General features: G+C 33.2%; 1 protein-coding gene and 1 pseudogene across 1 annotated transcript; both read left to right on the top strand.

Moving 5' to 3' along the window:
• The first annotated feature begins 2,793 nt into the window (after nt 1–2,793).
• On the top strand, nt 2,794–3,672 carry LOC141546150 (vomeronasal type-1 receptor 1-like; annotated as a pseudogene).
• Nucleotides 3,673–13,129: 9,457 nt separating this feature from the next.
• On the top strand, nt 13,130–14,083 carry LOC141546264 (vomeronasal type-1 receptor 4-like). The gene has a single exon (XM_074273945.1). It carries the CDS (start codon nt 13,130–13,132, stop codon nt 14,081–14,083), a length of 954 nt encoding a protein of 317 aa, XP_074130046.1.
• The last annotated feature ends 210 nt before the right edge of the window (nt 14,084–14,293 follow it).

Genomic DNA, 14,293 nt, shown 5'->3' on the forward strand with positions numbered 1-14,293 from the left:
TTCCAAAAGATAAAACAAAGCACTGAAAACTTGTTGGAGATAGTGATTTTTTGTTGTTGTTTTGTTTTGTGGTTAAGATAGATCTGCTATTGTTGTTCTCTTATGTCTGACTCTTTGTGATGTCATTTGGGGTTTTCTTGGCAAAGATAGCACAATACAATAGTCTACATCCCATTTCACAGATGATAAAACTGAGGCAAGCATGGTTGTGACTTACCCAGCGAGTAAATATCTGAGGCTGGATTTGTACTCAAGAAGAAGAATCTTTCTAAATCCAGGCCTAGCATTGTATCCACTGTCCCACCTAGCTGCCCCTCATAATTTAACCACTCCAGTATCTTTGTGAAGAAAACTCCAAAAAGTGTCACAAAAACTCAGACATGACTGAATAGCAATACCAAATCAATTTGAGCCAGAAAAAATATAGGCTATCTCAATAATATTTTCAAGGACTTGTTTTCCCTTTTGCAGATCAGGGTCATCCTAAATTTTAATAAAGAGAGCAAGAAGAGTGCTCAAATTCCCTGGAGGTGTATCCTTTTAATAAAGTAATAAAAACCAGGATCCCATATGTGGGGTCCATCCCCAACTAGTTGAGCAGATACCTTGGAGACCAGAAGTGACCTCAACCTATTACTCTACTGGGATCATGCTCTTCATAGACATCTTGGCTTTTTCAGGAGTGAGGTCTTGTCAAAATAGGAAAGATCACAAATCTAATCACAAATTAGTAAACACAAATAATTTGGATCACAAATTAGTAAACTGGTTATCGATATGAGCATAATATCAATTTCCCTCAGAGTAGTGTAAAATAACATTGGGATGTTAGGTTGAGGGTCAGATTGCAAAGAACCCTAAACATTAAACAGGGGAACTTATAATTGACTTTAGAGACAAATAGGAACATTTGGAGGTTACAGAGTGATAAAAAGATGATCACAACTGCATTTTAAGGAAAAGCAATTGTTGCCCAAGCTTATTTTCTGGATTGGCCCAAAGCTGCCTATATAGTCAGTAAAGAGTATATACAAATGATGGATGAGATGGATAATGTTGCCTTTGAGAAAGCTTTTTTTCTAACATTTTTTGTTGGATGCATATTTATTTTTCCCTGACTTGGAAAAGACTCTTCACTTTTTAGAATCTGCCTTAAGCACTGTATGCCTTTTGGAATATTTAAAGCATGTAGTGGGAAAATTCCTAGTGACAGTTTTACATTAGTTACAATTGAATGTAACTCTGTGGTCATAGATGTGCCCATATACAAGGTAATAGGATAATAGAAGTGAAAGAATTTATGAGTCTTACAATTACAGAAAACTATTACTGAAAGTATTTGTATTTACTTTGCAATCACAAGTGGCCCAAGATGGTTCATAAATATTTGGTTTAAAAACTATAGAAAATACCAAAAACACTGTTCCTTAATGATATATAACCCAAATAAGCATAGGTGTATCACTGACCCTGTCCAAATAGTGTTGATTTTGCCTGACAAATCTATCCTAGCTTCATACAAAATTAAAGATGGTGTTGTAGGGAAAAGGAAAAAAGTAGGTTTACATTTAGAAAACTGTGGAAATACTTGGATTTGTGAAGGATGATGTTATTCACCTTCAGAGATACAGAGGCATAAACAAGCATTGTAGTCTTATATAGCTTCATCCATTCATCCATCCATCTATCTATCTATTTATCTATCTATCTATCTATCTATCTATCTATCTATCTATCTGTATATGGTTAGAGATACCTATGTATATGCATATCTATGTATATTTATATATGTATATACGTATGTGTTTGCATATATATTCATATGCTTGCATATGCATTTTACAAACTATATATATATATATATATATATATATATATATATATATATATATATATATATATGTAATTGTAGTTTGTAGTTTTCTTTGGAGGGAGAAGGAGGAAGGGGAAGAAATGGGGAAAAATAAAGTAAAACACTACACTACATAGTGGAAAAAACCTAGATGCTACTGATGAGGGATTGTCGCCATAGTAATCTGGCTCAGTACAAGAGGAACTGCAGGTTCAGACATTTGGTGTATGTGCTTGGTTGAGGAGCCAATGGGGGTAAGCTACCATCTGTGGGATTATGACTGAACGCCTCTAAATCTGAATCCCCCCTAAGTGTGACAATACCGCAGCACCGAGGAGCCTCGGTGGGCTCTGAACACAATGTGTAGTATATATTATAAAGGCTTTCAACATAAGGAAATTTATTGCTTTATAATTTGAATCTTTTCTTATGTTTTGTTGTGCACATGGCAAGGTTTGTTTCCTTTTTCTATTTTGCATTTAAATTGTAAATAATAAATATAAAATTATATGGATTTATTAACTTTTTCTGTAAGAACAGATCTGATCCTCTCAGTCTTCAGTTTTTAGCTGATCTATAAAATATCAATGCCATTCGAAAATAAGGCTTATATATTTATATAAGCAAACAATCAAATATATAAACAAATACACACATTAGATACAAAACAGAATTAAAATCCCTATCATAAATAAAATCATTTTAATGTCCCAAAATAAGAATACTTGCATCAAGAAAGTTAAAAAAAAAAAAAAAACTGGTGAGAGTAAAATATTTTATAAAACTGTAATTCTGTACTAACTTAGAAATACCTCAGCTCATGTCATTGAAAAGATATGTACAGACTCAGTTTTTGAATTTCTGGATTTATAACAAATACTCTCTCTTCCTTCCCAGATCATTTTGCAATTAAATATAGATTCTGTCAAAGAGAATAAAGAATGCAATCTAACAATGACATCCTCTTCATTTTACCTATGCTTCAGATTATAATTGGAGTCTGGGAATGGTTTGCACTTTACTGGTCACAGGATAAAAACCCATTGATGTGATTATTGTTAATTTATTCCTTTCTCATATTGTAATAATTCTTTTTAGAGGAGTTCCAATTGCAATCCAAGTTTGTATCTACAAAATTGTCCTGAGTGACACTGAATGCAAAATCATGGTTTATCTGCAGAGTGTCCTGAGGAATTCACTTTGCAACATCTGCCTCCTAGTGTATTCCAGGCCATCACCATCCTTTCCAACATCTCCAAATAGGCAGTGCTGAAACCCAAAGCACCAGAGTACATTGTTCCATCCTATGAATTCATGTGCGTACTCAATTTGTTGGTAGATGTGTTTGTGTATCTACATGTGACTGGTATTAGGAATAACACAATCAATAATGTTAAGAACACCCTAGGATATTGTTCTATAGAGTGGTGTGCTGTTTATACCTCAAAAGCACTTATCTAGAAGACACTTTATGATGCTATATGGTGTTTGTTTTATTCAGACACAAATGGCAAGTCCAACTCCTTCATAGCACTTCATGACTAGCAATAGTCAACCCTATTGCCATCCCCAAAATCAGAGCCACTAAAGTAATCTTGTTGCTCATGATTACCTTTGTATGCTTTTATTCAATTAGTTCCATCTTTGTGATTGTAATGGAAAAATCTAAAGATGAAAAGCAGTGGATAATACCTATGTCTGTATTTTTTACTTTATTTTATTCATCAATAAGTCCTTTTGTTTTAATCAGCAGTGATTCACAGATCCTCAGTTGTTGTAATATTTCAAAAGGATAAAAAATTCTCATCCTCATTAATTAAAATCTCAGAACAAATACATGTAAACTATGAAATTTCAAAGAAGAAAATAAATTCTAAAGTTTCAGTTTAAAACTTTTATTTGGGAAAGAGGACACTAGAGTAAAAGTGAAATTTCTCATCAGAATATGAGTATTTTGCTTTTTCAGATGTATGGTTCTGTCCACCAAACCAATAATTTTTTTTTCCAAAGCAAACAGAGCAAGGATAAATGATGGTTGGTACAAATTCCAAATTGTATTTCCATCTTTTATGGAAGACACCTTGAAATATCACCAAGTTCAATACACAGAAATGTCAAGAACCAATGACAAAAGAGGTTAAGGTTTTGCACAGGTTTAACTAGATATGTGATAAAAAAAAATAAATAAATAAATGTTATTTTTCATTATTAGAAAATCACAGACCCAAGCACTGTCTCTGTTCAAAACTTCATTTTCCTAATTCTTTTTTTCTCTTACATAAAATGAGATTTTTAATAAGCCTTTCCTTCTTCCTCAAATATATCTCAATTCTTCAAACATTTTTAAAGAGAGATATGAGAAATGGGGTTTGTAAGTACACACAGAGAGAGGGAGACAGAGAAACGGAGAGACAGACACAGAGAAAGGAAAGAGTAAGACAGAGATACACACACACGGAAACAGCAAGAGTGAGAGAGAGAGGGAGAGAGAGAGAGAAATACAGAGAGATAGGGAAAGACAGAGAGAGACTGTGAGAGAGAGCAGAGAGACACAGAGAAAAACAGATAGAAAGAGACAGAGAAAAAGAAATAATACTTTGAAAAGCATTGATAGAAGGAACAGTGTGGCTGTTCATTTGCTTTGAGAATAAATGAGAATAAATAATAAATAAATAAAATGAGAATAGTTCATTTTGATTCTGGGATCCAATTTTTGGTCACACTACTTAGATTTTGGTGTGTGTGTCCACTGAGCAAGTCCTTTGTATTCTGTTTATTTTTAATTTTTCTCTGAAAAAAATATATATAAAATAGGAACAATCAAAATCTGAGGTTCAAGCCAAGTCTAAGTAGTTCTCTTTATGCACCCAATGTTCCCGATCTTGAAGGTAAGAACAGTTTTCTTAAATAGAGTTGATTTCACTCTCTGAACATCCATTTTTCTAAGAGTGTATCAGCCATAACCCTTCCACCATTAGTGTCTTTGGCTTTTGAGAATGCCATTGAACTCTCCTATATATGACAAAGAGATCATAGAATAATTGTTTAGGTATAAAATACTTATTCAGGTTTGAGCAACTTCAATAATTTATTTGGCTTAATTTTACTTATTTATTGCAATAAATCCAACTGTAGCATAGAGGAAGAGTCCATGGGAGAAAGGAAACAAATCTTGTTTGAAGAAGACAAATGGGATTAAATCCTTTCTTCCCCAGGAATACTTTTGTACAGGAACACTGCCAGGTTCCCATTTGATCCTCACTACACAATCTATAAAGAACATGAGGATATCCTCCTTCAAAGAACTATGTCAAATAAAAAGTCTTTGCCATAGCAGTGGAGGAAAATAGGAGGCAGCAATTAAATTAACCAGAGAAGGAACAATAATATTGAAAAAGAAATATTTGACATAAAATTTGTGAGACAAATCAGAGCAGATAGAAAAATCATAAAATTAGAAAAAGGAAATTAGCAAAAAGGTATAAAAGAACAAAAATAATTCATACCAAAATTTTTAACAGAAAAAGTCAAGCAATAACAATAAAAATGGATTTTTGATATTTCATGAAGTGATGCATAATTCCTAGAAAGTTACAGATAGTATCAATGAGAAACTCATCTAGTAAAAGAAGAGTATATGCGAATGATTTCAGAAATCAGCTTTCAAGGAAATAATGACTGAGGTAGATAAGAATTGAGCATACCATAATGGATTTCCAAAGAAATAAAGGATCAGAAAAAAAATGGAATGAAAAATTAAATATTCATAAAATGCATCACCAGAAAAATTTTGGTGGAACAATATTTTTTTTTAATTAAAAAGGATGGCAGATCCAAGATTTCACAGTAGAAACTTCATTTGAACTGACACTTCTCAGCATTCCCTCAGAAATAACTTTAAAATAATGCATCAAATGTTCTTCTGGTGCCAACAAGTGTTTAGTAGAGACATTTTTCCAGCAAACAATAACTTCAGTCAGAAGCAGAAATAGGTTTTACTCATTCTTTTGCCCAATGGCCAATTCAGAGTTCTACTTTTTGGGTGGAGAAGCAATTAGGATCATAAAGAACCAAGGGCTCTGGTTTAAGTTTGGAGTAAAGAGGAAGTAGAGTTCCTAGTTCTTGGTGAACAGTTTCAAGGCAAGAGAGAAGCACAATTGCCTGCATTCCTTAGGGAGGAGAGAGTCTCTTCCAAAATAAGAAGTAGAACTCACATAAAGAGAACAGGGAACATGCCTTTCTCTACATCATACAATCTTAAAATCACAGAAAACTTACAAACTGCAAGAGCTAGCTATGAAAAGCACAGGGAAACAAAGAAATAATAATAATTTTCACAATAAAGCCTAAAACTTAAACAGCAATACCCCTCCACCACATCCTCCAAAAGGTGAAGTAAGTTAGATTTTTAAATGAAACTCAGGGCTATATAAGTAAGGAAAATTAGCAAAACATCATAATATAATCTCAACAAAAATGTGTTATGTTGAAAAGGAAGCTCAATACATAAACTCAGAAGAATTCAATAACTTGAAAATATTTGCAAGAATAACTTTCAATGAAAATCACAGAATTCAGATTAATGCAAGAATCATTCCTTAAAAACCTCAATAGAAAGACAAACAAGAGCAAACTATTAATTCAGTCTTTTATTATCTCTAAATCCTAGATAAAGGCATTAAACTTCTCTTGTTTACCCTTTCTCTCTATCATTGAATACAGAGATTTGTATAGAGTATAGGATAAAAATAGTGAATAGCCTATTTCAACTTAAGCCCCAATCTATCTTCATTCATTTATTACATACTATTGCAATGTTTCTAAATTTTAAAAACAGAATAAAGAATAAAAAAACATACATTCAGAAAAACATGTAATATGTATGTGTATGTGTGTGTGTGTGTATATATACACACACACACACACACATATATATATATATATTCTGTAAATGTGTCATCCTGTTTTTTTTAACCAAATGCCTGAAAAATATTATGACCATCATTTTTTTTTTTTATCTATAGATAACAGAAGCTTTAATTTCAAAAGATGGCATCACAAAAGTCACTTTCTAGATATTATTAACAATAGGTAAAGTGTTCTTTGTGGTTTTTTACTTTGTTTTAGAATGTTCACATGCATCTCTTAATATGTCTGCTTTTCTTGATCATTACTCAATGTTATGTTAATGAAATCTTAGCTCCTCCAAGGGAGGTTAATACTAATAAAGCTAATTAAGCATGTGCCATAACAGAACCATGAGACCAAATAATGAATCTTACTGTGTAGGAATGTCTATCATGTCTTGTAGTCTTTGAATTACTTGTGGACAAGATAGTATAGACCACTGATTTGACTGCACCTCATCCCTTATCTTTGTGGCCTAGTTATATTATCCTGGAAACAGAACCTTTTCTTAACACCATCTTTGACATATATTCTACTATATCTGAAGCTGAGTGGCCTAGTGCTAGTCCAATGAAAGTGTCCATTTCAATCAAGCAGGGCCTGCTCTGTTAATACTAGAGACTTTTTTCCCATCTTGCTGTCACCATGAACCATTGGATAGTATTCCTTCATTGTAAGGGTCAGGGGAAGAGTCAGGTACCTGGCAATCAGGAAGTAAATAGAGTCATCTAGCCTGAGATCCCTGCATGTGATTTGTTGTGAGTAAACAGGGACGCCTTCATGGGCAGAAACTCTAGTCACATAGAGATTGCACCATTCGCAGGAGGTGTCTCCTTCTCTGATTGGCTCTGTGTATGATTTCATAGAAATTCACACGTCATGAGCCCTCTTTCTCAGAATTAAACTTAAACTTTATTTCAACTTTCTCTTATTAAATAAGCATTATGCTAGAGCCTTGAAGCTTGTAGTTTTTTATATGGGAAATAAATTCCGAAAGAGTTTTATTATCAAGCCAGGCTTCTGGATCAATCAAATTCAGGCAAAGCAAAGATTAGAGGAATTCACAAGAGAATTGGGAAAATTTTATTCAGTGATCAGACAACCAGGTGATAGAGGGGACAGAGGTCTTTATTTAATTAAAGAAACCCGACTTCAAATAGAAAGTATCATTCATTTTCTCCTCCAAATCCTGGGTCATGTCATGCAAGCTCTTTCAGTCATGTTTTTCTAACTACAGTATAAGTAGACTAATAAAAAGTATGGGTTAGGTAGACTAATTCTCCTAAAATAGTTTAATCTTTGATTTATTCTTATACTTCTACTACAAACTCATGTCTATAAACATGTTATCCAATATTAAAAACACAGTAAACCAAAAAATACACAGGAATACATACAATTTAAATGACTCTACTTTTCAAAGTGTTGCTCCTTTAGAGATACTAATTAGTCACTTTTAATAATTGTTGGGGATTTTTAATTGAGATGAAGGGATGTCATTACATGGCAGATACATTCTGCCAACTTTTGTTTATGAGGTATCAGGGTAATTGCAGTTCTTGGGGGAGATGAGCTCAGAAAAGGCTGCGCTTATAACTGACCATCCCCACAGAGCACACACATGCACATTTGCACAAGCACACAGACTCAAACACACACAGAAACACACACACACACTCACAAACACTCACAACTGTAGTCACTTCTTTGGCAACACAGAGAAGACTGGTGAGTAACTTTACAATTTTGTCACAGAGATCAGAATCCTAGAAATCTCACGTAGGGGGAAAAGAGTTATTTTTTCAGTGTTTGGGATGCCAAAGAGACCTTGCAGATGCAGCCTCAGTGGGATTATTCTGTTTGTAGATTACAGCAGGGACATATCAGCTTTTCTTCAGCACTTGTTGGTACCTCTGTTTTATCTCCCTCTTTAAGTGTTTCCGACCTGACTAAAGGGAGTGGATGGAGATGCAGTGCTCAGCTGCTTATGATTCAGACACTGGCAGATTCTGCACTGAAACAATGAAATCCTGATTGTTGCCTTTTTCATTTTAACAGGAAAGGAGTTAAAACTTCTGAGTCTGAGCTCAACCCAGGAGAAGGAGAAGCTCTGAGCTCTGATTCAGGCTGAATGTGTGAGAAAAGTCAGTGAGCTGTGCAAGGTCAGAGTCCATCTGAAGGTGCTTTGGCAGAGCATTCTGGGCTTAGACCCCTGGCTCCTGCACACAGGGGCTTCAGGCCCTTCTCCTGTGACCTCCATCCTTTCTTCCCTCACACTGGTGGCAGGACTGGAAAGAATGTGGATTCCAGGCTGGGTTATCCTGTGGGAACTGTTCAAGAAAAGCTCAATAGTCTGATCTCTTTCTCTGTGACAGAGCATTATAGAGCAAAAAGGACGTCAGAGAAGTTAACCAAAAACACCCCTTTTACAGGTGACGTAACAAAGCCTAGGGAACTGTGTGATTTTTTTTCACAGTCAAAGCAAGTTCTTGAGGCTGCATTTCAGTGCCTTGGCTCTCTGCCTGCTTTTTAGCTCCTTCTGCTGCCATCTTCTGCTCCCTGGTTGTCCTTTGTGCCTATTTGATTTCAATGTAGCTTTCACTGATTGATTAACTGGAAGGTACTCTCAATGTGGTTTTTCTTCCTTTCTTCCTGTCTTTCCTTTTTCTTTATACTTTTACAAGAATCTAACTTCTGTAACTCTACTAATCATGGTTAATTTAGGTTCAATGACTTCCTATATTTTATTTTTTCCTGAGGCAAGTGGGGTTAAATGACTTGGCCAGAGTCACAAAGCTAGTAACTATTAAATGACTGAGGCTGGATTTGAACTCAGATCCTCCAGGCTTAAGGGGCAGTTCTCTATTCACTGAACCATCAAAGTGCCCTGACTTTATACAATTTATAATTTATTCTTTACTATCTGGAAAAAGTAATTAGTTCTCTGCCTAAATGCCTCAGGTGCCCTGGATGCCCATGAATCATGGAAAACTGGCAAGGAAATTCAAATTAGAAGCAATGGACTTTGGGGCACAGAAATTTATCTGACAGAAACAGGGAATGTATCCTGAAATTCAAAGAAATCCAATATAGTTTTACATTTTCTCATTCATACTATTGTGACAACAATTTTGAAATTAATTTTTGGTCATGAGCTCATATTTAATAGAACCAATCATATTCAATAATTATTAATTATTTGACATAATGTTGTGATTATGAAAATATTATTAAAATTCAATAGTAATATCAAAATTAATCTATAAACTGTATTAACCTTACTTTTGCCCAAGGTTTGATCTAGATATATTTAATTTTTTGCCATGTTACCTAAATGCAAGCAGTGTTTTGCCTAAGATCCATGTGCATGAGATTATCTCTTTATATTTCTTCCTTTTGTCACAAATTTTTTTTTGTTATGCCTTTAGGGAAATCATTGCTTTAGCTTATATTATAACAAAAAAAATGTTACATTGAAAAGCAATAGATATTTAATAATCTCTGAAGTTACTATTACCATTTGTTTAATTCAGAAATACATTGTATTGATATGAGTATTTATCAGGCAAAAACCTAGTCTCTATATTTAAGGACAGAGAATGGGCCCTTCAAATAATCATATTAGGCAATGTTTGGCAAGGCAACAGTTTATGACAGAAAGTATCTTCATTTATATTATTATGGTCTAATTATCCACCTGGAAGAGGCATGTAATGAAGTAGGAAAATAACTCAGAAAGATTTATTGGTTAAGATGAGGAGGCCCATGAGAGATACAGAATAAACGATAGAAGCTCACTTGTCAATAGCAGAAATGTATTAAAGTCAAGAAGAAAGCAATGTATGCTACCAAGGATTGTTGTCAGCAAGCCGTAATCAAAGAATAAATATTTGCTGAAAGTCAGGAAGAACCAGAGAATCATCATTGTATTGTGTCTGAATAGAAAGTTGTAAATGCTTGCAAAAAAATTATTGAGCTTTCATTCATTTGGTATATATATATTTTTAGGATTCTGCATGGATCCTTACAGAAATAAATGAAAATATATCAGTACAACAAGGATTTTCAAGTCATTTTTAAACATGTCATATTATCCTAACAGAAACCAAAAACTAACAGTATGATGCTCATGTTACTGATGTAGGATTGAAACCTATAGAAATTAAGTGATATTCTGGTCCTCATGCAATTATGGGAGAGCAAAGAGGGTTGCATCTATTTATCTCTTCTCTTCCAATCCAAATCTCTCTGATCCACATCTTATCAGCATATAAACTATGTATGAAACTTTATAGAAACAAACATTTTTAAACAGATATAGATCAATGTATTTTAAAAAGTTATGTGTTTGTATGTCTCTCTGTGTGAATATAAAAGACAATATAAAAGTCCTTCCCAATTAGATTTCGTCTAAAGCTTATTTTATACTTCCTTCACTCTTCTATTAACACTGATTTTCAAAAGAGACCTCTTTTCTTTAACATTGTTATATATAATTTTATATATAATAATATAATAAGTTGATATATAATTGCATGCATTTCTCATCATAACCAGAAAGGAGGCAATTGATTCACTGTCCAGTATGTATTCATAAGAACCGTAGAACTGTGGAGGTATCAGGATCCTTCACTCTTTGAAACTGTTTTGAGCTAAAGTCTAAAAGTAATTATTGTTTTTATTACTATGTTATATGTATAATATATATATATATTATATAATTATATATATGTGACTATATAATATATTATAATATTAAAATATTATATATTTTCTGGATTGGCCCAAAGTGCCTTTGTTGTCAATAAAGAATACATAAGAACAATCAATGAGGAGGATAATATTGTCCTTGAGAAAAGTGTTTCTCCAGCACTTCCCTCTGAGTGCATGTTGATATTTCCCTGATTTTGAAATCTCTTCACTTCTTAGCCTCTGCCTTAAGAACTGCATCCCTTTTGCCATACTCAAAGCATGTCCTGAGAAAATTCTAATTTTCTCATCAGTGACTGCTGCATTCGTTTCTCTGTGGTCATAAATGTGTCCATATTAAGGACAACAGGATTACGGAAATGAAAGAATTTATGTGCTTTACAATTACAGTAACTTATTGCTAAAAAGAGTTGTGTTTTCTCTATGATAAAAGAGGCCTAGAAGAGCATCACCATTATTTCATTAGTAACTAATAGAAAAAACAAAAAAAGGACTGTTCTTCAATGATATCAGACTATAACAAATGCTGGTGCATCAGCACTCCTGGCCACAGTGGTATTGATGTTGTCTGACAAATGCATCTTAGCATCTTCAAAATTGCAAAGATTGTCATAGAGAAGTGACTATAGCAGTAAATGATAAATAGGTGGATTTAGACAATTATAGAGCAAATTCAACTTATAAAGGAAGATGCTATTCACCTCCAGAGGTACAGAGATACACACAAGCAATGTATAGTCTTGCATCGATGCATATACATATACATGTATATGTAAGTATGGTAAGAGATATTTATATATATGCATAAATGCATTTATATTAATATATAAGTTCATTTGTATAGGACTTTCTGCTTATATATATATATGTGTGTGTGTATACATATATATACATATATATATATATATATACTAATAATATGTCTTTATAAATATATATTTAAAATTGTACTTTTCATCAGGGATTAAAAGAAGAAAAGAAAAAAAGGAAGAAAAATAAAATTAAAAAGTACACAGCAGAACACAAATGAAAAAACACAAGAGGTAAAGAAAAGATGGTCATTTCTGAACAAGTGTGATACATATTATATAGGGTTTCTTGATAAGAAACTTTATTGCTTTATGTTATAAATCCTTTCTTATATTCTTATGTTATATTCATGGCTAGGTGTTCTTTTCCTATTTTGCATTCTATTTTTAAATAATAAAGAAACATGTATTTACTAACTTTTTCTGAAAAAAAGGATCTGATCCTATAAGTCCAGTTTTTATGTGATCTATGAAATATCAATGCCATTCTAAACAAAAGGATATATATTCACATAAGTATACAATCAAACAAATACATAAAGACATGAGATATTAAATATAATTTAAAATCCTTATTTAGAAAAAAACAAAAAAGCAAAAAAAACTTTACAATACTTCCAAATAAGAATACTTGGATCAAGAAAGTAAAAGAAAAAATAGAAAACTAGCATGAGTAAAAAAATTTCTAAAACTTTGTATTTCTGTAACAACTAAGGATTAATGAAGATTACTTCATTGGTAATAAATGTACAATATCTGATATTGAATTCCCGGTTTTATAACAGATACTTCTCTCTTCATTCCCAGGTCACTTTGGATCTGAATATCATTGTGTCCTAGAGGGTAAAGAATGCAGTCTAACAATGATACCCTCTGCATTTTATATATGCTTCAGATTATCATTGGAGTCTTTGGGAATGGTTTAATCCTTTACTTGTATGGATTTAATTTAGTCAGTGGTAAAAGGATAAGACCAATTGATACGATTTTTGTTAATTTGTTCCTTTCCCATATTATATTGATTCTTTTCAGGGGAGTTCCCATTTCAATCCACTTTTGTTTCCAGAAAATTTTCCTGAGTGACACTGAATGCAAAATCATTGTTTATGTGCAGAGAGTGTCCCGGGGACTTTCACTTTGCAATTCCTGCCTCCTGAGTGTCTTCCAGGCCATCACCATCAGTTCCAACAGCCCCAAATGGGCAGTGCTGAAAGCCAAAGCACCAAAGTACATTGTTCCATCCTGTCTCTCTATATGGGTATGCAATTTGTTGGTAGATACTTTTGTGCCTCTAAATGTGACTGGTGTTAGGAACAACACAGTCAATAACGTTAAGAACAACCTACAATATTGTTCTATAGACTGGCATGCTGTTTCTACCTCAAAAGCACTTATCTGGAAGACACTTTATGATGTGGTATTTCTGGGATTCATGGCCATTGCCAGTGGCTACATGGTGCTTGTTTTGTTCAGACACCACTGGCAAATCCAATACCTTCATAGCACTGGTGTCAACCCTATTGCCACCCCAGAAACCAGAGCCACTAAAGTAATCCTGTTGCTCATGATTATCTTTGTATGCTTTTATTCAGTTAGTTCCATCTTTGTTATTATAATAGAAAAATCTAAAGACGAAAACCCGTGGTTAATACATATATCTATATTTTTTACTTTACTTTACTCAACAATAAGTCCTTTTGTTTTAATCAGTAGTGATTCTCAGATCCTCAGTTGTTGTAATGTTTTCAAAAGAATAAAAAATTCTCATCTTCATTCATTAAAATCTCAGAATATATACATGTAAAATATGAAATTTCAAAGAAGAAAATAAATTTTAAAATCTCAGTTCAAAAATTTTATTTATGAAAGAGGACAGTGAAGTAAAAGTAAAAATTCCCTTCACCAGAAAATGGGCATTTTGGTTCTGTCCACCAAACCAATCATGTTTTATTCCAAAGCAAAAAGAGTAATGATAAATGACAGTTGGTACAAATTCCAAATTGTGTTTTCATCC

The sequence above is a fragment of the Sminthopsis crassicaudata genome, chromosome 6, assembly GCF_048593235.1.
Source record: "Sminthopsis crassicaudata isolate SCR6 chromosome 6, ASM4859323v1, whole genome shotgun sequence".
NCBI lineage: Eukaryota > Metazoa > Chordata > Mammalia > Dasyuromorphia > Dasyuridae > Sminthopsis > Sminthopsis crassicaudata.

Coding starts and splice junctions, on each gene's coding strand:
- LOC141546264 (XM_074273945.1), top strand. CDS start 13,130: ATGCAGTCTAACAATGATACCCTCTGCATTTTATATATGCTTCAGATT.